The sequence below is a fragment of the Lonchura striata genome, chromosome 1, assembly GCF_046129695.1.
Source record: "Lonchura striata isolate bLonStr1 chromosome 1, bLonStr1.mat, whole genome shotgun sequence".
In the NCBI taxonomy this organism is placed as follows: domain Eukaryota; kingdom Metazoa; phylum Chordata; class Aves; order Passeriformes; family Estrildidae; genus Lonchura; species Lonchura striata.
The window spans coordinates 72,308,807-72,335,167 of NC_134603.1; the positions used below are offsets into that span (position 1 = coordinate 72,308,807).

Consider the following 26,361-nt stretch of genomic DNA (forward strand, 5'->3'; position numbering starts at 1 on the left):
TGAATACTCAGATTATTTTCATTTCTTTTTGACAAAGCATCCATATTAACTCTGTATTACAAACCATGGAAATAAAAGAGATTCTCTGTAACTTGCCTGTAACCTAAACACTGAAAATGACTGTGAATGTTCCTTGAACTGTCAGTGAAAACCATCACAAATATCTGAAATAAAATGATACTGCAGTTTCCACTTTATAATCAAGGATATCCCAAGGAATAAATAAAACTAGCTGCTGCAATTGAATTTGCATATGTAAATTTGTACTTCTTGAGCTTGTAATTTCAGATAACAGAGAAGATACTTTGGACAGACCAGCATGAAGACCATAAAGGATATGGGTTTTGACTCCACCTTAAGTAGAGGACACAATGAACATGCATCCTTTCTAAAAGTGACACAGGACATACCATGTCCTTTAAACGTAAGGGATATATGTGAAGAATGCTGGAGAGGCTGGGGTCTACATCAGGCCAAATGCTTATCAGCATTTCACAGAATCATAGCATCACTGAATGGTTTGGGTTGGAACAGATCTACCAGTTCCACTCCCCCAGGACCACGGGCTATGACCTTTCATTAGATCATGCTGCTCAAAGCCCCATCTCATCAAGCCTTGGTTTGGGCATCCCCAGCTTCTCCTGGCAACCTGTTCCAGCACCTCACCACCCTCACAATGAAAAACTTCCTTCCTAATGTCTAAGCTGAACATACTCTCTTTAAGTTTGATTACACAAGGAATTTCAGCAGCAGCTAAGGAGATTCCACTTGCGCTGTTCTGATCCTACCATTTCTTATAAACCAAAGTAATCTAACATGTCTTTGAATAAAAATCACACCCTGCTCCTGTGCTCCATATCCCCACCTACACACACATGCTGTTAGCATACAGATTCAAGCCAGACAAACATGGATTATGGTTTCTACATATGCATACCTACATATATAAATTGTATTTATTCTATATACAGAAAAACTGAAGTTTCCACAGGAGATCTTCCACTGTCCTGTTGTTGATAAAATTCCTGTACTCTGTGCTTTTTCTTTTCAAGCCATTCCATTGCCAGCATGTGCTCAAGCTAAAACCCTTACTTAATACTACATACATAGACATATACACAAAAATATATGTATATATAATAAGCTAAGATTAGTAAATACCAATGCGGAGTAGTAAAGAAAACAGATGTTTTTTTTCCAAGTTAGTTAACAAGACTTAATAGTTCTACAGTTAAATTGCTACTCTATTTCAAAGATGTGGGTTTTTCGTTCCAGTAATCAAGCTTTCAAAGCAATTTTGATATTTACAATGGTATCATGAGACTGTTGAATATAGTTGGGTACATTTTCCACATAGTTTTCATAGATGTCCAAGGTTCTTCAGAGTTCTGCCCTTCGCTGCAGTCTTTGAAAAGTTCCTTTAACAACAACCTTGAACATGTATTTGCCCACATTTTCCAAAAATATTTTTGCAATTTTCAGATGGCATCCTTCCTACAGGCTTTCACAGCAGACCTGTCCAGAAAGAAACTACTGATTCTTAATCCTTGGCATAACTAAACAATTTAACTGCTCTTGTTTTTAATCCTGCCTTTCTTTCTGTTGTTCTTCATCAGTCCAGCTTTTCACATCTCATTTCAAATTGAACATAAGCTTTTTGAAACTGAACATGTACAGCAAAATGAAACCACTGGACCATTAAAATGCTAGCAAGACGTGCAGAAACAGTGGCATCAATCCATATTTTTACTTTTGGTTTGCATATTAAAAGGCGATGCTGGCCAGTAATTCTCGAGGCAGTTTTCACAGCCTCCATTCCAACTTGCATCTTCTTAAGAGAGTTGCATTGCTATCACAGGCACATCTTGAGATACATAAATCTTCACACCAGTCTCTTTTTCAATGGGATCCTAAGAGAATTCAGTATTACAAAGCCTAAATTTTACACGGGTGTGGGGAGAATGAGGAAGAAAATGTTCTTTGCCAAAATGTTCTTTCCCTAAGGTAAAAGAAACAAAGGCAGAGATCATATTTTTTACAATATTACAACACTCATGTAAAAGCAGCCATCTTTCTTCCCTCTGAGCTTTCTAAATACTCAATCAGTCTTTAATTTGCAAGAAACCATAAAAGCTGCATTTATTAATTTTAGCTTTTATTCTTTTTTCCTGGCTTTTATTTCAAAAGAGCGTATATTTTTCTGTATTTTCTAAATAAAACCAAACACACATGAAAATCTTACTTGCTCTATTAAAAGTTTATTTGCTTTACTTTTTTACCACTGAGAGGTCAATCTTTAGGTCTTACAAGAAAATCTAAAACATGTCTCTCCAGAAATTTAAATTTTTTTAAGCAGGATGCCTGACATCCCAACTGAAACAAAATTCTTACTCTAGAGAGATGCTGACAGTAAAAAATACTTCACTTCTTACACTGACATCTTACCATTTGAGTGATAAGTTATTAGACAGTTATTATCCAAGAAATGTTATTTTTCTTGTTTAAATAAAGCAGCTTTATTAGTCTGAAAGTATGAAAAAAAACTCCATCCCTGAACTGCTTCTGGTTGTTGTGAACTTGCTGAGAGGCTCAGTTGTTATAAGAGAGCTACAGGGAAACCACATGTAAGAGTATGTAGTAACTACTTACATAAGAGAGGTACAGGGAAACTACAAAACCATTTTAAAGGAAAGAGGATAAAAATGGTTTCTCCACACATTTCTCATTGCACGTATTTTGTGAACTTTACAACAGCGCCTTTTAAACATTTTCTCTCCCACATACAAGGTTCATGGAGAAAAATATACTGATAAAACTCCAGACTCTGCTTGTACTGTGAACAAATACTGAGCTTCAAACTATCATCACCAAATTCTCAAACCTCACTAGTTTACACTGTAATCTAACAGAATGTTACATGATAGTTTTATCCTCTTATCCTCTTATTTTTTTCCTCCAAAACAAAAAAATTGCCTCTTAACCACTGATGATCAAAACTCATGGTCAATATTCAAGTAGAATAGAAGTTTCTTTGAATGGTTGCACTTACTCCATTCAAAGTCATGTTACAAGTAAATGAAATTTCCTTTTTAAAAAGACTGCAGGATTTAGCTTATATTATTTATATTCAGCACAACTGGGAGCACTGTAAGTTTAGCTTTCCCAAGAAGCCTGCAACAGAAAGGAACTAAATCAACAACACATGCAGAGAATTGCATTTTCCAAAGAAGTTTAAAATGTTCGAGACATGAGCTCGTATATAGTTTTTCTTTCAAATGTTTCTGAAAACTACTTTGTGTATTTAATTATCCTTCAGGCTATACTGAAGTTCTCAATACAAGTGTAACAGGCTACCTTCACTATTCTGAATGTATCAGCTGTCACTTACCAGCTCTATCATTTCTCTGCCACTAATTCTATTCTTAATGGTAGAGAGGCAAAAGAAAGAAAGAGTGCTCTGAAATAAATTTTAGTAAGATTGATATATTTTTTCCTGACAAACTCTCTTTTGAAGGAAAACAGCTCCATCAGTTCTTCCCTTCACCCTTCCAAAACACCTTTTTTTTTTCCTTTTAGCACTGAAGTGTGCACTGTTTCTCATTACATGTTCTTGGAAAACAGCTGAGAAGCTAATGACTCCTACTCCATTCTTAGTGCTAACTAGAAAAAAAAAAAAAAAACAAAAAAAGTCCGCAATACAAACACTGAATTTTAGTTATGTTTAATATTAATAAATAATAAAATCTAAACCAAAATCTGATTTTATTTTAGAACAACAAAAACAAAGAAGATGTAAGGTCAGTATCAGACAGCTTTATGTTGATGAATATGAAATGAAACAGGAACAAGGCTTCTGCATTCACACTGCAGTTATTAAGTTATTCTGAGAAGCTGTCTGCATTATTATTATGAGACAAATCTGGCTTAGTAATAAACCTACTGTGGATTAGGAACTATTAGGCTCAGTTCCACTGCACCCATGTGTACAACTGAAATGATTACAGGCATATAGGAGGTGATAAACAGGCTTCTCAATGAACGTATTTCCACTTAGCTGAGTTGAAAACTGATCAGCTCAAACTGAACTGGAAAGGAAAAGGTGGAGAGGTGTTCAGTGTGCATTTCTCCTGAATTCTTCTGTGGAAGTCATGCACACACACTTTTAAATGAGAAAATTTCATGCACACCATTTCCCCCTATGAAAAAGCCCCTTCCTCCTGTGAAGCATAACCAAATTGCTCAAAGCCTCTCTTATCAGACCCAAGAACTGGTCTCCCACATTTACTGAAGTAATTTATATAATCTTATATACTTCAAACGAAGCTTTTGTGCAAAATTTCTCTATGTTTTTTGGGGGCTTTTTTTTTGTTTTGTTTTGTTTTGTTTTTGTTTGTTTATTTTTTGTTTTTTTCTTTTTTAGGAGGGGAAATTCTGGTGTGTAAATAAGCAGAAAGGTAACAGATGGTTGCTGGAGTCATGCCACAGAAAAAGCAGTGGCTGACAGGATCTGTTATCCCTTCACAGCTGCAGATAAAACCTTGACAGTTTAGGATAAAATTTCATTTTAAAAAATGTAGCTGCTGACAAATGAAAAAAACATCCACTGGAGAAGACTGTGCAAAGAAGATTTCAAACTGCAGAGATGATTTCACGCATTTAAAATACATGAGAGAGGAAATGCCTTGCTGAAACAGACATTCTGCAATTTGGCCAACCATGGCAAACTCAGGTAAAGGCACAGGAGAAATCAAATTCCTTTCTCCCATTTTTTTCTGAAAAAGCTAACAACAAAACATCTAAAAGATTCCCCTGTGTGCCCATTTGTGTGCAGCCAGAGCTTTTCAAGACATTTGACAGCTATTCTCATGCAGAAAAATGTCAAGCTTTCTCTATAAAAAGGTATTGGATGGAATCAGAACTATACAGAAACCTAAAAAGCCATAAAAAAGGTAAGCCCTTAAAGGCCAATTTCTTGCAGGATGAAAACAAATTCCTTTTAAGGCCATAAATAGCTATGGTGTAATATAATACATACTATGTATGTAATTACCAGATCATTTCACCAAAAAAGAGAGGCTGCTTCTCGCTGTGAACTGTTGGACATGAATTACAACTGACTAGAACAGTTCAAATATTTTGTGTCTTCAGCTTCAGTAAACTTCACTGGCAGCAAAGCCCCTGTTGTGAGCGGGCTCTCTGCAAGCAGGGAACTCCTGCTTCAGATCTGCAGCTCCAAGTTCTGAACCAGAACTGGCACAGCAGTAATATCACACAGCTAACAGGAAAGTACCAATACCTCTGAAAAACAAATACCTCTAGATTGCTCCAGGCTCACCCTTTGCCTACTCCTAGCAGCCATCTCCTGGTCAAGAAAAAGGACCACTTTTCACAATAGCAACAAGAGCTGGAGTAAGTGAGCTGATGGATCAGCACAGATTCTGAGCGAGAGTCACAATGAAATATTATGCAGCCCTGGCTAACAGGAGTTGCTTTTACTAAGAAACCTGTTACACCTGTGTTTTCTGTACTCATTCCTCTCACCAACACACACACACACACACACACACACACACACACACACACACACACACACACACACGACCACTCTTCTTAAGCTGCAGCGATTAGGCCCAAACTTTCAAACCAAGTTTTTACACTCAAGATGCCCAAATTCAGGTAGGTAGAAAGAAAAACATAGCATCAAACAGAATAAAATCAAAAATCAGCCCTTCTCTTCAAAAAGAAATCTATGAAATAAATACGTCATGTCCTCACATGGAACAAATCAAGTTAACTTCAAACGATTTCTAAAGAGTAAAAAACTACATAAAAATACTTTTCTTATGCCTGTGTAGCTTTTGGTCATTTCCTGACAAAAATTATTTGTTTTATTTTGGAACAGAATTTACACAGCTGTTCCTTTCTCCACATGTGCCTTCCTTCTCCACACTTTCACTTTTGGTATGCTCAGGAAACCTAGACATGTCACTCTTAGCCCTCCTTTGGGCTAAGAAAACCTGTCCATTTCATTCCAGATCTTCAGCTATCCAGATCCTTCCACTTCATTAAACAGTGAAGACAAACATGACCACCAAATTATTAATGGTAAATGGCAAGCTAAGCAGCAAGTGGTCCCACTGTTGCTACAATGTCTTAAAGAAACGGACCAAAATCAGACAAGTAAAAACCCCAATTATTTCACAGTAAGTTTAGAGACTAGGAGTTTCCCTGGCAACAACAGCTGCAGTTTTCTATGGGATCAGTGGTATCTTTTGCTTCCTAGGAAACCACTTGCCTAATGCTAAGAACTCAGGTGAATCTGTGAACCTCACTTGTTCACTGAGCTCCTGGAGTGGGGCAGTGGAGTAGGCTGAGAAAGAACAATATAAATGAAGGGTGGTGGAGATTGCCAGGGAAACAGCGATGCACCAGAAAAAATAAAAGCTGAAGGCTGGACTTCTCATCAGGGTCTGATCCCGAAAGAGGGCTATGAAGATGGTGAAGGGCTTTAAGGGGAATCCATATGAGGAGTGGCTGAGGTCACTTGGTCTGTTCAGCCTAAAGAAGAAGAGACTGAGCTGAGACCTCATTGCAGTTACAAATTCTTCATGACAGGCAGAAGAGGGGCAGACTCTGCTCTGCGGTGACCAGGGACAGAACCTGAGGCAATGGCCTGAGTTGCATCAGAGAAGGTTTAGTTTAGATATCAGGAAAAGGTTCTTCATCCAGAGGTTGGGCACTGGAACAGGCTCCACAGGGACCTCCACAGGACACAGCACCAAGCCTGAGAGAGTTCAAGAAGCATTTGAACAATGCACATAGGCAGAGTGTGACTTCTGGTGTATCCTGTGCAGGGACCATTCTACTTCAGTGATCCGTATGGGCCCCTTCTGGCTCAGAATATTCTGAGTTTTTGTGATCTTGAGTGAGCTGGCAGAGATACGTCTTTTACCATCTAACATTTTAAATCTACATAGACCTGAAGTTCTTAAATTCAAGTTTTTAATTTATAAAAGCTAAAAAATTCTGCTAGAAACTAATAAAAGTTGTCAACCATTCTTTCCTTTCAAACATTTTAGTTCTGCTCTACACTAGAGATATTTTTTAGCAAATGCTTGATGTTACTATCTTGCAGAGTGGTATGCACTCTCAATGTTAGCTCTTGTTTCCTGCTTATGAAATACCTATGGTATATGACACTGAGGTCCAGCTTCTGAAATTAACAATATCTGCATGGCAATTTATTTCACAATTGAGGATGACTTTCAGTTGCTTGTTTTCATGAAAAAAATTGAGACTATGCGTCCTGATCTTATATCACTTCCTTAAATTTTCCCCCATTCATCTTCTCCATCTATTTCCCTCTTCTCACTCCTATCATATTTCCCATGAAAGTAAAAGCAAGATTATCCTTTGAACTTCAATGCACCTTAAAAATTTAACTTATTCTCAATGTCTCTGTAAAAAGTGAGATCATGATTATCCATTGGACTGATGAGATGTCCAAGAGCTATGACTGAGAAGCTTCCTATGTCTTTTATCTTGCCAGAAGATCTTAACAGCTTACATGAGCCCAGTAAAGCTTGAAAGTACAATTCTTCTCCTTGTTTTTAATGTCTGGTTGGAAAATACAACATTTCCTGGCTCTTATAGTCTGTCATCACAGAAAGGCACCACACAGATTTTGCATCTGTCAAAGTGTGCAAATGAGCCACACGATGCTGAGCAAAACGTGTGGCAAACAAAGGCAAAAACTGCACTGAAACATATATTTGCTATTAGAAGCTCAGTAGTGCCATGCAAAAACCAGAAATGAGCTATGAACAGTATGAAGTACAGTTTCTTCTTGGATGAATGAGGCCATTAAAATACACAACACATGAAGAGAGAAAGAGAGGTAAGTGCTTTGTTGCTGTTCTTCAAGTGGCAGACCAGCACTGGGGAGGAAGGGAGGTTAGAAATAACAAATCTTCAAAAAGGAAACATCAGTCTAATCTCCCTTGAGCTATCAGAAGTGCATTTACCACACTATGTGGCTCTCCTGCCAGAATCCTCCTGAACACCCTGCCTCAGTCAGAAGTACCTAAGGAGCCTTTCACTTCCCTCCCTTCAGCATAATGGAAAGGAATTGCTTTCTGGTAGAGGAAGAGGATTGGAAGAGCTAAACTTGCAGATCAAAACAAGAGACAAGGTATAATCTCTCTCAAAATTATACCCTGCATACTGCTAAATAACCTGACAAATAAAATGACTACACATAATCTCTTCTACTCTGCTCATAGGTTAGGAACTGTAAGCTCTCCTGGACATACTCATCAATCAAACTGCATGGACCAGCACCATCCATGTTACTGTAATATCCTGAAAGTGTGATGTTCCATGAGCACAACAGAGAAGATTTTCTAATGATAGGATTGGATTTCTTGAAAGACAGGATGGCAACATTACAGAGTGGCCTTCTGCACTGTCACTAAAATGGTACCAGTCAAAAGGGAGAGAAAGAGGGTAGTAAGAACTTCATGAGCTAAAAGCAGAGTAATTTCATTCCTGCAGACTACAGTTCTAAAAAGATTTGCTTCAAATTTTCCGTTTCTTTGGTTCAGTTTGGTTGTGGGTTTTTTTTTATTACCAAGCATTTATCCTAGAGAAAAAAGGTTGCTAAAGAATGTAGGGCAAATTCCAGTGAGAAAAAATAGCAAATACAGGTGGATAATTCTGCACATACAGAATTGCATTTGCTGTGCTGTGAGATGGCTCCAACTGTGCCCAACGCCTCCCCAGCCATTTATAAACCACCTCAATGTAAACAGTGGAAAGACAGGAACTGTTGGCACATAATGCAATGTGCTCAAATACACACAAAAATAAGTTTTACAAGTTCTGGGTATCAATTCTTTACCTCACCATAAGTTGACACATGCAAGGACCTGTTAGATGCTTGTTTATTTTGCCATGCTCAAGCTGGAATGTAATACTCTCTGGGAAAATCTTTTCCAGACAAGGTTTCCAGCTAGGTCCCGAAATCCCAAATTAACAGACTGTAGGATGTCTATGGATTCCATCTTCACCTATTTTAAGGAACCAAGATTCAACCTTAATTATCTTCATCAGGAAAGGAAAACAGATTGCTGTTTATTTTATCATAGCTGCTATGTTTTTTAAAAACTAACTTGTGCACAAAGTAAAAATTTCCACCTTCTGTGTAGAAGACACCTGTATGAAGAATTGCAATGTGCTTTAGACTTGCTATTTTTAAATTGAGCATATTTTTTTGCTATTTAGACTCTTCAAATTTATTCTTCTGGGGTCAGTTTTTCACACTGAGGAGGAGTATAGATTAAATCCTGAGAGACTGTATGATTTTTGTTTAGGGAAAGTAAACCTGGTATTTCCTTTCTGTATGAAAGAAATATATAAACACAGACCATTGGTTCTGCCAACACAAGGGGCATGGCTTGAGTAAATCTGATGAAAAAAAAAAAACACAAAAAACCAAACAAAAGCAAAAACCCCCCAAAAACTTAGGGTGTTCACAGGACCTAGAAAGTTGAACCATTTACTTCTGGAGATAAGCCCACACTGCCAAAATTTGTATTCTTTAATTCACTAAAAGTGCGTTTCCCATGGCTATCCTTACTACCACCACCTCTGGAGAAACCTTCCCCTTTACCCTTAATTTCAGGTATGGGTAAGAGGGACCAATTAAGAGAAAAGGAGAGCTGCCTATCATGACTTGTGTCACATAAAACCAGGAAGAGTATCTGTAAACTCTGTTCTGTTTCATCCAGACTGGGAATGTCAACTTCAGTGTTCTACACCTTGCATTAGAGAGTTAGGCCAGAAACCCATGGATGCCACCACTAGTCCCTCGGGATTCTGAAAATCCCACCCCGTGTCTCAGGCTTGAAAACAGCAGTATTGCACAGTGCTGTCACTAGCTATACCACAGTCACAGCAATGCCTTCCATCTCACCAGAAGTTTCTTTCTGAAGGTGACAACCCTTCCCAAAGAACTACCAGAAACGTTCCCAGCAACGTCCCACCCATGCAGGATTACACTGTTATGTTCTTAATTCTTTAGACTCTAAGAGTGCCTGGCTGCTATTCAGACTTACAGCAGACTAACACTATTAATACCGAGACAATCCTTTAACAAAGTGAGATTAAGTATTTGGAGAAGACTCCTGCAGAAACATTTAATAGGCCATGCTCCAAACTCTGTGTGCTAATCTCATAAGCAGTTTTACATGAGCACATAAATTAAACTAGAGTTTATTTTACTTCTGTCATTTTTCCTACAGAAAAAAGAATATTTTCTACCTTGTATTTTGCAAATGAAATATATTTCTGTGGAAAAAAAAAAGAGAAAAAAGATGAGTTTTGAAACTTACAGTTCACACAAAATGTTATCTAGTTTATATCCTCTCATAAGTGAAAAGAAAGCCAGTTTAAAAGTTTAGAAGACAGCACTACTGTTTTCTGCTTAGGAGGAAATTAAGGTCAGCAGAGGTAATGAAATGAGAACTTGATTCTGAAAATGCAAAACTGACCAGAAACGTTTCAGGACATTACAGTTAAATCATGCATTTCCTGAAAAACTTTTGTCCCTGTGCTGACTTACACCCAGACAGTTCTAAAGGTGAGAACTGGTACAGATAACTGGGTTTTATTTCTTTTTTTTCTTATGAAGTTGCAACATGATTCTCTAATGATAATATTTTTTTCTTTTTAAACAAGAGCCCAATTAGTATTGCAGTCTATTCTATAATGAATAATGGCCCTTTTACAGTTTAATTCACCAAATTATCCCATTTTTTCTGAATAAATAGTTCTAAAGGTTCTGAAACACATGGAAAGTAAAGCCATAATGGAAAGTTTTAAGCGCAGATCAATATAATTGAAGGCAATATGAAAATGGACAGTGAGCTCTGAACATCACTTTGGTACTCATGGTGGAGTGTATTCCACATAATTCTTATTGTTACTTCATCTTTTTGCCAGCTTCTTTGCAGGAGATGAAGTGTTTATATGTGTGTAAATAAAAACAGGTGGGAAGTCACACAACAATGAAGAACAACTGGTGACTGGACAAATCAAACCACACAGTTTGAGTTCATAAACCAGCAAAAACACTGCAACCACAAAACCTCATTGGTATGTATTTAAATGGAGGATATGAAAATGTTCTATTTTGCATCTGTTGTGTAACAAAAGTAACTTAGCTGCAGCAGTACATGTACAGGGTTTCTTACTAGGTTAAAACTTCAAAAATTAAGTAATTTATACACATTTGGCAAGTTCAGAATTTGGAATAAAATCTGGAAGACACACATACTGACAACTGGAGCCCAACATTTCTATTTCTAGGATTCCCCAGTTCTCCTAAAATTTAGAAACAGACAAAACAAAACTGAAGAAAAAAACCCAAAATAATAACAATAATAATAAATATACACAAGCCACAGATAATTTGCTGGTGCCAACAGACACATTAATCTTCCTTCATGAAAATAGGCTGGAAAATATCACATTAACATGTATTTCTGATACTTTAAAATACTCAAGACTTCTCCCATTCACAGTTCAGAAGAAACCAAATAATTTTAAAATAAATATTATGCTCTTTCCCTCCTTATACCACACCTTCATATATGAGATTATGGCATGAAACAGTTGATATCACAGCCCTAGTGCATATTTATTTTCCTTTTTTTTTTAATGGAGTAAACATAAAAGAATGTTCTAAAAAATTGGTCTGTAACGATATGAACTTTTCCATTTCCCATATGCAGAACTTCAGTATTATTTCTGACAGTAATGTGGGACTTATTTCCTTTTTAAACAACAAAGTCTCACTCTCCAACAGTATAGATATGTAAAGTTTTTACTACCTGTATATAAGCTCCTATGAACTAACAGTCTACCTGCATAAATTAAAAATTATCCCCTGCCACAAACTTGATTGTAAACATCTTAATCCCATTTTTTTAAAAGTTTTTGTCCTAAAATTTAAGTTAATGAACATTGAGCTGCATTTTATGACAGCTGGATGATGCAGAACAGATGTTGAGCTAAAATTTCATTCGCCAAATGTCAGCTCAGAACACGTATTTAAAGTTGAGTATCAGTAAGACAAACTACACAATGAAAACAATGGAAAAAACAAGTCAATTACATCAGTGCCTGCCAACCATTTTTCTGGGCCTCCAGACAGAAATTGTCTGAATTGAAGATTCCAGAATATTACGTTCAATTTTAGGAATGGCAATTGCTTATTAGGGTGAGTAAAATCTCTTCTAGATAGCTACTTTTTCATCTTGAGCTGAATGACGTATATAGGAAGTACTAATCAAAAGCCTGCAAATAGTGTGCTGTTGTCTTGCGGATTTTCGTCTGCCACTGAGTATTTTTTTGGACCTCCGGTTAGGCAGGTAGGTTTGGTGTCTGAAAATGATGCCTACTATTGCCCCCTACAATTTGTGACAGTCATAAAACAACCAATCGGCCAACAAAAGCAGCAATATGTCTGTAAGGACACTTGTGACATCTCAGTTGACAAAATGCAGCTGCTGTCGAACTTGTGTACTTTTTTCTTGCTGTCTAACATATAACTGGTAAGCCTCTGAGGCATACAGCACAACTCAATACAGCCACTGAAAGTCTACATTGCATTTGGCTAGTTTTCCTTTTCCTCGTTGTATCTCCCACATTCTACCCAAAGTAATTTCTATCCTTCAATATTATTTTTTTAAGTATCTGGAAAGTCGTTCATTTTATCACTTGCACACTTGTAATATATTGGCATTTTTGTAATCTATTCAAATAAATCAACATGTTAAAAGCATTCTGATTGCTTTTGTTACTTTTCTCCAAACTCTTTTCAAATGTTCAATGTCTTTCCAATAGCTGAATGATCAGTAACTGCTGTAGGCCACAGATGGTTTTACAAGTCAGTCTGCCTCAGTGGAGTATGGTTTCTGGGAATTAAGGCATAACATAATCAAGTGTGTTTCTGATATTTCTTTATCAGAAATATTCAAACCAAAATGCAAGGGTGGAAATACTAATATATACCACACACAACCTATGGATCAAATAAATAAAATCAAGAGTAATGCAAATCTATTTACAAAAGTTTTGCACAAATTTCCAATCCTTCGGACAGTAATCAGTAGTAATATTTAATGAACCTCTCTAAAGAGTTTACAAAGTTCATTTTATACTTAGATGTCTCCTTGATCCTATTTTACCTACAGAAATCAACACTCATGAATGTACAAATGGCACTACAAAGAAAGAACAAAAAAGAAGCAAATGCAAATGCAAAATACTAACATATATCCTATACATTAACAGTAGCAAAGTGATAGCAAAGGAATTGAACAGGAATAACATTTTCTTAAAAAGATATTATGTCTAAGACCTGTAGAGATACTGTAAATATGTCTTTCCTGTTAATAGGGAATAGCATTTTCAAAACCAACATGCTTCTTCTACAAACATTTCATATAGATTAGTCATTTCTCAGCTGATCTAGTGCACTCCTAATGTAACTTTCTGTAACTTTCAATGTAACACAATTACAGAGCAAAGCACTTTTTTCTACATGGGCTCATATATTCTGGAATAGAAATGTAATACCACCGTTTCAGAAAAATATTTTTCCCCTCTCGTTACTAATAGTTGCTTTGGCACACGGGGAAGAAGGGGACCAATGAAATAGAATTTTTTTTCAAATTTCTGCAGTTAATGCTAACAGGAACAAAAAAAAAGCTTGAAGACCAAAGTGTTCTCAACAAGTGAAACCCTGAAAGCAGTGATGTTTCTGATGTGCTGTTTAAATATTATCTGCTGTTCTATTCCTGGGTGGAGAGAGAGAAAGAACTGCTATAATGCTAAACAAGTCAAGAATCAGTTTATGAATTAAATTTTTTTGTTAACTTTAGGAATGAAGTTTCTTCAAAGTGTTACTTAAAGACCTCCAGCATTTTTGTTGCAGGAAAAGTTTTTGACTCTCCTATCATGAAATTACACATTACAACCAACAAACAAATAAATCACACCATCTGCAAAAGAAAAACATTGGTATCAACTAACACTTTCAACAACTTTAAACTCAAGTTACCCAAGAGAATTGATTCCTTTTCCCTCAGAAAACTGAACAGAATCACAAAGCGCGTTGAGGATTCCAGGTAGCATTTCTGTTGCTGTTATCATGGAAGTCAAATAATTTCCCAGAAAATTCTCTCTCTAATCAATGTGCCTGCTTGGTCTGTAAAGTTTCCGCCTTGCACCTTCCCTAAGTAGATTAGGATGGTCACTAGCAATCTTAAAAATTGTGCTAAATATATGAAAAGCATACACAGAAATAACCATTTCTGCAAAGCTGTAATCACACATTCTGTTACCACATACGGGCACTGCAAGCCTATACAACACATGGGATGAAACACAACCCTGGTTACATGTTGCTTTCACATTGCTCAGTCTCACTGCACAACACCGAAATAACCTTTTCTGCAGCATTTATAAACATTGCATGTAGACAAGCCAAGAACTGCAACAACTTCTGTCCAAAAAGCAACTTGAAAATTCAATGCACAATGGCTAGAGAGTCAACAGTCACTCCGCTCCTCCCATTTCCAGAGAAAATTACCATTCTTAAGCTTTTGAGAGGTGGCACTACCGAAAGCAGGCTAAACATACACACAATCAAGGCCACACCTATGATTTCATTGCACATAACAACTCATGAGAGCTTTCCAAGGTGAAGTATTAGGACAATGCTGTCATGCAAATAAAGTCTTCCATGTACCACCACAGGTGTTTTTTTTTTATATCCAACAGCAGAAACATGCAAAGCAAACCTCAATTACAAACCTCAGTGCAAGCAGGAAATAAAAGACAATGAAGAAGGTTTCACCCACCTGGGGTCTTTCTGAATGCTATCAATGGAAGGTGACCTAGCCAAGGTCCCTTCGGGTGGGATGGCTGGCCCAGATTTGCTGTATGGTGATTCAACAGAAGGACAATACTGCAGCTGTCGGTAGGGGTCTGCGTAATTGGAGGCAGGGCCGGCCGCATAGCTGGCCCTCTGGAAGGTCGCGGTTGCGTTCTGTGTGCCGTGTTGACTGCCTGTGCGCTGTAAGGGTACGGAGTCGACACCAGGGGAAGATGGGGCTACGACAGGAAAGTAGGGACAAAGTAAAAAATTGAGGACCTGTTCACAGAAATGGTTAACCAGGTCTAGGCAGAGGAAAAAATAAAACACACACATATAAAACGAGGGTTCAAAAAGAATGAGACAAAAAAAAACCAAACAAAAAGAAACAAGCAATATTGTAATTTTCCAAACCTTAGAAGGAAATAACCATCAAACAAATTTCTAAATGACATGCCAGTTCCGGACTAGAAGATCTTAATTCCAATTAAACAGACCGGAGAAATATTTTCACCTGGGGTTCTAACTGCACTAACACACAAAATGAAGTGCAGAAGCATCATGGGAATATTCAAGCTAAGGTTCACAGCCACCACTAAGTTAGGCTTTTGCAGTTCTTACAGCGCTGGAAGTCAGTCAGATCCACCAACAGAAGGAGGATCAAAGCAGGCTCAAGAGTCCAGACTGAGACAGGTGGGTCTCCAGCAGAAGAAATACCCAGCCATCCCAGATTTGTAGCCCTGGTATCCATTAAGCAGGTAAAACCAGACACCTGCTACTGAGAATCACTGCATATGCTTTGTTAACCCATCTCCTGGAAATTCACCTTATGACTTAGGAGAGTGTTATTGCTAACTCAGTCTGAAAAAGAGCTAAGCACAAGGTGGCTGTGTAGATGTGTTAATGCATGCCAGCAGTGGCTGTGCTCATAAACCACAGCTCAAGATTAATACATTACCAGTTCTGAGCAGCTTAACCAATAGCTTTAAACTGGCTTAATGCTTTTGCGACTCAAAAATCTTATTAATCTCTCTTGTAGCCCATTATCTTTCTGTTATAGCACTGGGTAGTGGAGATCCAGTCCACTGGATTAAACATGCAGTATTTTTGAACCAAAGTCCAGTTAATGGAAAATGGATTATCACTGTAAGGGCAAGAGAACCAATACCCACATGATCTTTGGCCTGGAGACAGATACAAATTAAATGCTGGCTCTACTCAGAAGAAAATTTGGACTGTTTGAAGTGGCACATGAACTCATGGTGGTTGTCATTTCCTCCTGTCCCAAGACAACAAGAATGCTTTTGCCAAAAGGAGTGGCCCAAATCCAGGGCTATTTTTAGCTGGGTGAAATTCATATGCTAAACTGCAGACAAAACCACAAACTGAAGAGACAGGTTTTTATAACAGTTTTCTCAATCATTTTTCATTGGCATGCACATTTAAAATAAACATTTAATGCATTATATGTCCATGAAAGGGATTTTAAGCATTTTATCTCAAAGTGTCAGCAAATGAAATACAATAAGCTTTAAATACAATTACCATGGCTTTGTATGACCTTGTACTTGTCAAAATTACAACACCTGAAAATTTTTAATTTATATTGAATTTTTTTACTTATTTTATTTTTTTTTCTTATGGTTCTAAAGTATTTAATTTTACAATAGCAAATATCTACTTCATTCCAAACATAAGAAAGTGGGATCACCCACTTATGTATTATGCCATTGCTGGAAGTGCTCAATGTCAGGTTGAATGGAACTTGAGCAACCTGATATTGTTGAAAGGGTCCCTGCTCACTGCAGGAGGATGAAACTGGATGACCCTAAAGGTCCCTTCCAACCCAAACCACTCTATGATTTTGCAATCACATTTACTCACATATATAGCAACATTTTACATGTATTGTTTTAGTTTAATTACTACTGTATATATATATATATATATATATATATATATATATATATATATATATATATATATTTATATATATATATACACATACAGCTTTTAAGAAATAATTAAGACACACAAACCTTTTCATAAAACTGCATCAGTTCAAATACATTAACAGTATCAGAATATTTATATATCCCATGCACAAATCATGCTAATTTCAGTGTTAGAAAGAAAGACAAACATCACGTTTTAATAGAAAATACAGAGTTCAAAACCAAATCAGGTACCTTGTGAGAAAAAGAGTAACAAAACAAGTTAGAGAAAATACTAGAAATGTTTTCAAATGAAAAAGAGAAAATGTATACTGACATAGCATACTATTAAGCACTGTCATTCCCTAGAATATGCTACTACCTTTTAACAATTTGTATGGGGAATTGCAATAAACTCTACAACACCAATACTCCTGAAAACAAGAACTTCATTGTAATGTTTATTGCTTTGCAAAATATTCCACTGTATTTCCTTCATCTTCTTTGCAAAACAGTTCAATGAAAATTGTTTTTGTTTTATAAATTATTTGGAAAGTTTTATTTGTATTTTCTCCTTTGTCTCATTATCAAAATAGGTATTTATATAAACTGAAACTGGCTGTCATCCTAACACCTACAAGCTTATCAAGTCATTCTGATTCATTTCTCAAATTACCTTCCTAGCAGACTGTCACTTCCTTTTGAATTTTATCACAATGAACACAGAAATGTCATATTCAGAATATGAGAATGAGACAAATCTATCACTTAAGCATTCACCATTGTGTTTATTTGGACAGTGTTAGCCAGATAAATTAAAAGAGAAACAAAAACCCAAACAACTACACGTTAGAAAAACTTCTACATCTAACTTGACTACATCCACTGTCATTGGCTGTGAAAGGGTTATACTTTAGCAGACATTTTTACAAAAACAAGTATATGTAAAACTGAAGCAAAGTCATCTTCTACCAACACACTTCCCTTGCTTAAACAATCCCTCTGGCAGCCAAACCTACTGAGTGAACTGTGGCTCTTTTAGGCTATGGCAAACTATTGAGATCTCCCCTCTATTTAGCTATTCAAACAGCAACGACAGAGTGATTATGTCTAATGAAATAGATTTAAAAGTCAATTCCTCATCCAGCATAATAAATCTTCTCTGAGCACAGGGCATCCAGCAGACACATACCTGGACTGAGCCAGAAAGCATTCATGTACAAAGTACATTTGCATATGATCATGTAACCTTTTAACCTGTTTTTCAATTGAAGACACTTAGCCCTTTCTCTAACTTTTGCATTTGACTGTCCTGTTAAATCCAAGCCAGCTACACTTTGACCAGAACCAAATCAATTTAGGCAAGATTACAAGGATAGGGTGTTCGCCCCAGCAAGGGAAGAGAGGAACAAAAAGTAATTGCAACAGAGCTGTTTCTGGAGAAATGGGCTGCTTTTCCCTCTCCCACCAGCCTGAGATCTGTCCTGGTTGAAGCAGAATCATAATCAAGTGACGTTGTTTCCCTGGGTCTACTGCTGACCCTATTCTACCTCTACATAGAGGTAAAACCAAAACCAAAACTCATAACTACACTGTGAAAAACTCATAACCGCACTATTTAGTTTTGTGAAGCTTGAAGGTAAAGTTGTCCACAAAACCAGACCTTCCTCTGGTCTTCAAAGTCCCAAAACTCACAAGGAGATCAAGATTAAAATCAAATAAGCAGAAGGACTCAAAACCTCATTTATCCTGTATTGTGTCTTACATAAGTGACCACCCATGACAACACTGCTTTCAATAGTGACTGCTCCCCTCACTTTTTAGGAATTTACCTGGATATTCAGTGGATTCTGAATGCCTCGTAAATTTCTGAAGCTCTGCTTGCTTCTTCTATATTGGTTGGCCTCCCCATGGTTCCTGCTCAGCACAGTGGCTTTGCAGAGACAAAAGGAGAGGGTGACTGGCACCCAATCTCCCCTCCAAAGTGTCCACTCCAGAAACACAGGAGGGGCTTGCACAGTCCATGACCTGCAGCTGAAGCTGGTTCATGCTGGAGGGAGAGCCATAGCACACACTCTGTGCTGCAGATAGCAAAGACCCAGTATAAAAAATTACACACTCAGTTGTAGGCCAGTAAATCTCTATATATTATCAATATTTTAAACTTCAATGTAATAACTGTCCTTGAAAAGGAGAATTTTAATTTTGGGTTGAGAGAAGGGTTTCACTGAGAATTTCTGTAATTAGAATTTTCCAAGTGAGCATTTCACACTGTGCAAATCAAGCACTACTGTCTCAGGGATCTCAGTCTGTCCCCTAAACATTTAAGATCTTGCTTGAATTTGTCATGCCATTAATACCTAAAAGATACTGTACCATCTCAGCCCCTCACTACTCCAACCAAAATCACATACCCAGCAAATAGAGTTTATGGAGTACCACAAAGACATTTAGTATGTTCTCAGAAATGTTTGTCTAAGAGAAAGAAAGGCCCCTGTTAAATATAATGAAAACTCTCTGAAAACCTGATATATGCCTCTTGATTGCAAAAGTAGCATGTAGAAAAGCTAGTCTTTATAATTTTCTTTGGCTTTTACATATTATTAACAAAGATATCACAACTTTTCTATTAATGTTGATAATTTAGGTGTATCCCTAAATATGCTCATAATGTGATACTCAGAAGCTGAGTAGCTTTTGCATGTTCTTCTCTTATCTAGGGCAGATGTTAGAAATCACTAATGTAAAAAACAAGAATGCCTTGATCTAGGCAGGGATACTATTGCACTATACCCAAGGATCTTAGGGAGATCAAGTTTGTATATGAACTGCCAAAAATGTCAGACTTTCTATAAGCCAGAGGACATTTTGCCAAGTTAACATAAGAAAGATCAGACCTTCAGAAATTATAAACTCATTAGTGAGAACTATCTTGCTATAACCTCTTGCTGAAAATTACCTCACTGATGCTGCTGTTTGATTTGCAGGTATTACCTTGTAAAATCTTCCTCTTATTATTTGATATTAGACATTCAATTCCTGTACTAACCTTCTCCTAGTTTCTTTCATGGAGATTTCAAAATTGTTTTCTTTGTTTTCTCTCTTTGTTTTCTTCACAAATTTACACTTGCAGTTGATTTACATACTGTCATGAAAGTTGAAAATTGGATCCCAGTGAGATATCTTTTCAGTGCAAAGTATGTCCACCATCCTTTCATGAGTTCATGAACTATATAAATATAGTTCGTTCTGTTGGCACCAAATTTATAGGAGGATTTATAAAGAAGATCCTTTTCCAATCTAATATACTATAAAAATAAAACAATGCATTCTCTGTCAATTATGAAAAAAAAATTCATCAAGCTTGGGACATACAAAGACTTTAACTCAAAATGCTGAAATGAGTGTTTTAAGGCATGTACCAGCCTTTTTGCCATAGAAATTTAAGAAAATAGGTGTCAATCAAGCTAGTAGCGAACTGGCAATCCAAAGGAACAAGCATAAACAGTCAATTTTGATACTGTTCAATATGCATAGTATTACATATGAAAATAATAAATATTACTAATAATAATTTGCTTTGATATTACTATTAGAAGCATTTTTCCACATGGGAAGTATAAAATTTTAAAGAAATACATGGTTGAGGAAAACTGAAAATATTTCCTGAAAGAGGAGAAAAATCTCTCCCCGTAATTTGTATTAGCAACTACTTCTAATGCTGTCAAGATCTGATAAAGGCACTATCATATCTTCTGCTCAAAATACACATTCACAAGGAATTTTGTACTTCAGACATGCAAAGTGATAATTGAACAAAACAAAAAACAAAAAAAGCAAACACTACAGGATTTCAAGGTTCAAAGCTTCAGTTTAGATTTCAAATATTTAGGACCTTCTGCAAATACCAATACCACAAGAATTCTGTGGAGATTGACATCTTTGCTATGTGACTTCTCATACTCAAACCAGAAAAAACACCATGAAAACTACTACAACTTTCTGTTTCTCTCGTTTTCCATTTGCTCTCCCTCACTTTTCTGCATTCTTTATTTTGTTCTATCTAGTTTTTCTTGCAATCCAGTCTCCCGATTCTTAGCCAGAAACAAATGAAAAGGACTTTTCAGCACATCTTCCTTTGCATCCTCATAAGATGGGCTCTTCACCAGCCAGCCAGCCAGCTAGCCTTTGATTTCGAACACATCAACCCTTCAGGGTTTCCAGGGTTGTTCTGCCTAATTCATTCTGTGGGCTCCAGTTTTCTCCAGATGCTCCTATTCTGTGTAAATCGGGGGAAATACAACCTCCTTCCCTCCAGTCAGCTTCCCCATGCTCAGCTCTGTTCTTTAAGCAGCTGGTCAAGGCAAAAGGTCTCCCTGCTGTACAAGGCATATCTTTTAAGGGAACACAGCACAATGTAAGGGGAAATGCAAGCAAACTAAAGAAACTGATACAGAACAGGATGGTGCATCACAAAAAAGGCCTCTTTTCCACCCACAAACATCTTAGTCACAATTTCCTCAAGTACTGGTTATACCTAGCTGTCACACCTACTTATAATTACTATGTCTACAAGATGGTGCAAGTAGGTATTCAGTAATATTTTAATCATCAGATGTTTTCATGACATGGTGAGCAGAAAGCCTTTTTATCAAGGCAACATCGCTGTCTACCAGACACCATCACAGGAGATTTATCTTTTTCTCACTTTTCCATCCCGTCTTCAAAACCACAGCTGGCTGTTTAGCTGCTATGCTCCTATGGCTATGGGAAATACTCAGGGCCTCTCAGAATTATTTAATAGGCTCATTGCCATTGCTGGTAGCTGTAAAGTACTACTCCTAATGAAGGTCACAAACATATTTAACGTGCATGTACACTCCAACCAATCATCTCCTTACCACTGCAATATCTACATGCCATTCTTTTGCAGAAGAATTCCTTGTTTCAGAGAAACCAAGAAAACATCACTTGTGCTCTGTATATTGTGTTCAATGAGTCTTTCAATACAAAAACTGACAATCTTTGAAGGCCGAAGAACTGAACTTGTTACTGCACTGAGATGTCCTTTCAGTTCCATTTTCTAAGAGTGCTCTTTAGATCTAACACTAATTGTAACACTAAGGCTGAACATTCCTTTGTTTCAAAACTGATGCTTTTTCTATAATGCAGAGTCAGTAAAAAAAAATACTGCTTCCTTGGTTTCTGAGCTATTCCTCTATTTACATTACAGCTATTACCTGGTCACTTTGAAGGCTTTTGTCTGTCTTGTTCCACTTCAGTTTGCCCACTCTGACATTGTGTCTTAGTTCCTTTTTTTTTCCTATCAGGGAAAGTTGTATAACTGCCACTGCCTAACCCTCAGCATGGAAAATCATGGAATGGTTTTCTTCATCACCGATTTATACTTCACATTTCTTTACTACTAATTATTTTACTTATGGGTTCATTAGGTGATTAGCTTGTGTCAATTTGAAATCACCTGGCGCCATCAGGGTTGGCAATGGTAGCAAATGACTTTATGAATGAAGTAATCTATAAAGATTTTTGTACTTCAAAGCAAATGTTAATGCAGAAACAGGTAGATGAAGTAATTCAGTGAGCACCAATGGTGATAGAATTTGTATTTTAGAAAACTGTATTTCAGTTCAACAGATATAGTGGCTGAGATGAGTGAGTTCTTGCCCAAGCTAATTTTTTAACAGTGCTTAAATCAGTCTTCAGGGAAGCCTAAAGTCCAAACCTGAATGCAGGCTCTTCCACAACCAGGTTTGTCACAGACATCACTGCTGTGCCCCATCTCACCTCCCCACCACACCTATAACCTTCTCCAATTCTACATCCTTCCCTCCACTCATTTACCACCATGAGGTTCCAGAGTTAGTGTCCAACACAGCCTGCATCTCAAAGGCTGTATCTCAAAAGCACATACAGTTAAAGAATAATTTTAAAATCCACCTAGTCCAAGTGGACACCACGGTTTTATGCAGATACTAGAATTTCAACTATATAGTTTCCTTGATTGCAGATTTCCAACTCAAGACTGGAATGACATTCTTCCTTGTTTACAACCAAATAGAGGAGAAGCCTCATTTTTCAAGCTGTCAATATTAAGAAATACAACACTCCTTTCTACGTCCAGGAACTGACTGCATTTTAAATCTGCCAGATTTTAATCTCACTAATATATGCAACTTTCATTCTCAGGTTCGGCTTCTACCATGTTTTAGTGATGCTGCTCTGCAAGTAAAAAATGGTGTGTACACACAATGTGATAATCAGATGCCAACTTTGGCTGCTGAAGATGTTATTGCCAAAATCTTTTCTCAGATTGTGTCTTCTCTCTCTGAGCTGCGTCCCTCAGTTTAGGAAGAAAATGCAGTTTAATTCATTTGTTACATGAGCATTTAAACAGCGAAATCAACAACTGCCCTTCCAGAATTTGACATACTAAAATTCATCATGGGAATTTCCTCACTAGAGATAAAATTAAACCCTGATCAATGGCACAATATAGGAGATATATATATCACTTTGCTCCTCTTTGCAGTAATACATGATTTCACATTCTGTGTGTGGAACAAAATGACCCAATCACAGCAAATCCACACAGACCACACTGCTAAATCTCTGCTTTTGCTCCTAAAACAACCTTCTCTTGAAATTTCTGAAGTTTCCTGTCCATCTGGCAGCATAAAGCTGAACACATGGACAAAAGTCACAGTTAATATATAAAATTATATATAAATAGTATGAGACAATAACAGATTAACAGACTGTTCTGCATCATGCTACAGCCATCAAGCACAGAGACTTCTTCTCCTTCAGATTTTGACTTTTCCTTATTTAGGGCACTATAATCATAAGTAGCAAAGTGGCTACTAAATGGTATTTCTTAGAACACCCTAATAAACTTCAGCTATTTTAATTAGTAGTTTCCACTCTGAATAGACAGTTGTTTTGTTATTAAGGTAATCACCTCATCCGGCACTGGTGCTCCAGTGCCAGACCACATGATAGGGTAGTAACCTTAAACATTAACCTAACCTCTGCAAATGATAGTTTAAAAGTTGTTGAACACATTTAAGTAAAAACTACTCTATTTGTATACTTGTATACTACTCTATTTTGTATACTCATAAAATTCACATGTGAACTGCTGAAATTACAACAAAGGGATGGTTCTAAAAGTAGTCAGTCTTCTATTAAGAAAAAAGGAAGAGTACAGCTTGAGAAAAAAAAATAATGGCCCAGTGATTTTTAAGAGCGCCTTTAAATGCAATACTACAGAAGGAATGATCCTCTAACAAAAGATTTAGTCATCTTAAAGACATGAACTGGGTAGTTACTTGAGGCACAGCAGTGTTTTTGTTCAGCAAAGATTTACAAGAACGAGATTTATGAAAGGTGTTTGAATTGAATTTTTATTTTGTGAATGACAACCTTGCATTTCTTTGCAACACTGAAGCATATAAATTAAAATGGATGTCCTGCATCACTAAAATCTAATGTGATGAATCTTTAAACAGAAAATACACCTGTACAGTAAATAAGTGATAAATACACCTACAGTTTCTGGCACACTGTATTGCCTCAGAAGTGGCAGAGTGGGTGAGATTTACAGAGTTATGTACTGCCCTGAGCAAGATTTTATAATCACAGATCTCCCTCAATAGGTGGCAAAAGTCAAGGTGCATCTGAGAAATGCTAAGACATGTTACAAGTCATTTTTCTATTAAAAAAAGAGGACAGAAGAATTAGAAAATATATAGAACAAAACACAACCCTCTGGAGGTATCCTGCTCATAGGACACAGGAAAGAGGTCACGGACACTAACCATTCTAAAAGGTTTCTATTCTGAGTGGTAAAATCTTGACTGTATTCATATGCGTGCAATTCCTCAATGGAACCCAATCATGGGCTCAGTATTTTGAAAGTACAACTATTTTACTTTGAGAAATGCTTCTGCACTATAAGGGAGGATATTGCTTTCAGATTACAAAGTGAATTCTGAAGGGTTTTAGCCTCCAGCCACCTCCCTCTCCATTCCTGTCCACAGGATACTGCTGAAGTTGAAAACAATGTATTTTGTTATTCCCCTGACAATTTTTTAATAGAAAGGAAATAAAACAGAAAATTCTTTCTCACAGAAGAAAAAAAAAAATTCACCTAAAAGCATATATACAAGACTATAACACAAATAAGACTATATGAGTGAACTTGAATCTGACAAATTAAATGGGATTATGACTTTGTATTGCTTTGAAGTGATTTGTTATTCTTTATGCAGATTACTAAGGTATTTTCTGCTCAATTTGCTTTGTACTGAAGATTTGTTCCCTGCTTGCTTCCTATAATTCTCTCTCCCAAAACAATGTTATCAAGTGGATGTCAGTTAGAAGTACAGGTCTATTCAACATTGCCAAACTGAAAGAGATGCAGTTGTAGGAATAATTTTTCTTTTTAATTTCTCTGAAAACATTATGTCCTATAGCCAGAACTCCATGCTGTGTGATTTATCAGCATGATCCTCAATTAATCTGCAGCTGTGCCATCACAGCAGATCCATGTACAGCAGCTTGTAACACAACAAAACAACCTGTCCCCCAGCCAGAAAAAAAGCAGAAAGAAGCAACATTTGGTATTTATAATCTAACTCTTGTAGATCAGAAAGAATGAAAAAATAAATAGAGATTTGAGATGCAGCATAAAGGATGAAGTGTTTACTAAATGGGGCAAGTGAAAGTTGATATTTCTGTTGCGCCTCCTTTTCCCCCGAATTGATAATTTTAGAGACAAATAAAGAAAAAAAATATATTTGAAAACAAAGTTCCCTTTTTATTTTAAATCAAATATTTGTAATACAGGAAAGAGCATGTAACAGATAACTTTTCATTAACAGCTAGATGACATTCTGAAATTAATTACTATATCAATGTACTCATTGGTGCTCCCTGTAAGAGCCTGACAATATCTAACTCCATGTATAACTGACTTTTTTTCTCCTCTAAGCCCCTTTAGATTCCTTTTACTCATTAATCTGAGGTCTATGGAATTAGAAGTGATACATCTGGTTAACTAAATTCCAGTTCCCTGCTGAAAAGCTATACTTAACCTGAGAAAGGGTAACTGTCCATTAAGTGGGATATAAAGTGCTCTTTGGAAACTGCCACTGGTGATATGCATGGATCAGACCTCTGATTCCCAAAGCTGAAGTTATGTTTGCACACCTTACAGGTGCACAAAACTATGAACTAAGCTCTCTGTATGTGATTCATCATGACATTAAAATTGCAGTCCCTCAATGTAATTTTACATAGTCTCATTTTATTTCATGCTGTGTTAATTTTTTTCAGCATGTTTAAATTATAAGATGGCTTCAGTGATTTGAAAGAGCTAATAACAAACAAGTTACTAAGGGACCATCAAAAAGATGTATTTCCAAATAAAGTTCAAAAAATCTCACTTGTAATTGTTTCAGGTAT

At 36.7% G+C, this 26,361-nt stretch overlaps 1 protein-coding gene across 7 annotated transcripts in view; it reads right to left on the reverse strand.

The window, feature by feature from the left end:
- The window catches only part of CTNND2 (catenin delta 2), a 641,711-nt gene that overhangs the window by 217,986 nt on the left and 397,364 nt on the right, over positions 1–26,361 (reverse strand). For all 7 annotated transcript variants that reach the window (XM_031503970.2, XM_031503967.2, XM_031503965.2 and 4 more), the window contains one exon: positions 14,928–15,180. In XM_031503970.2, coding sequence (XP_031359830.2) covers positions 14,928–15,180 — 253 coding nt within the window. The remainder of the gene's footprint in view (positions 1–14,927; positions 15,181–26,361) is intronic.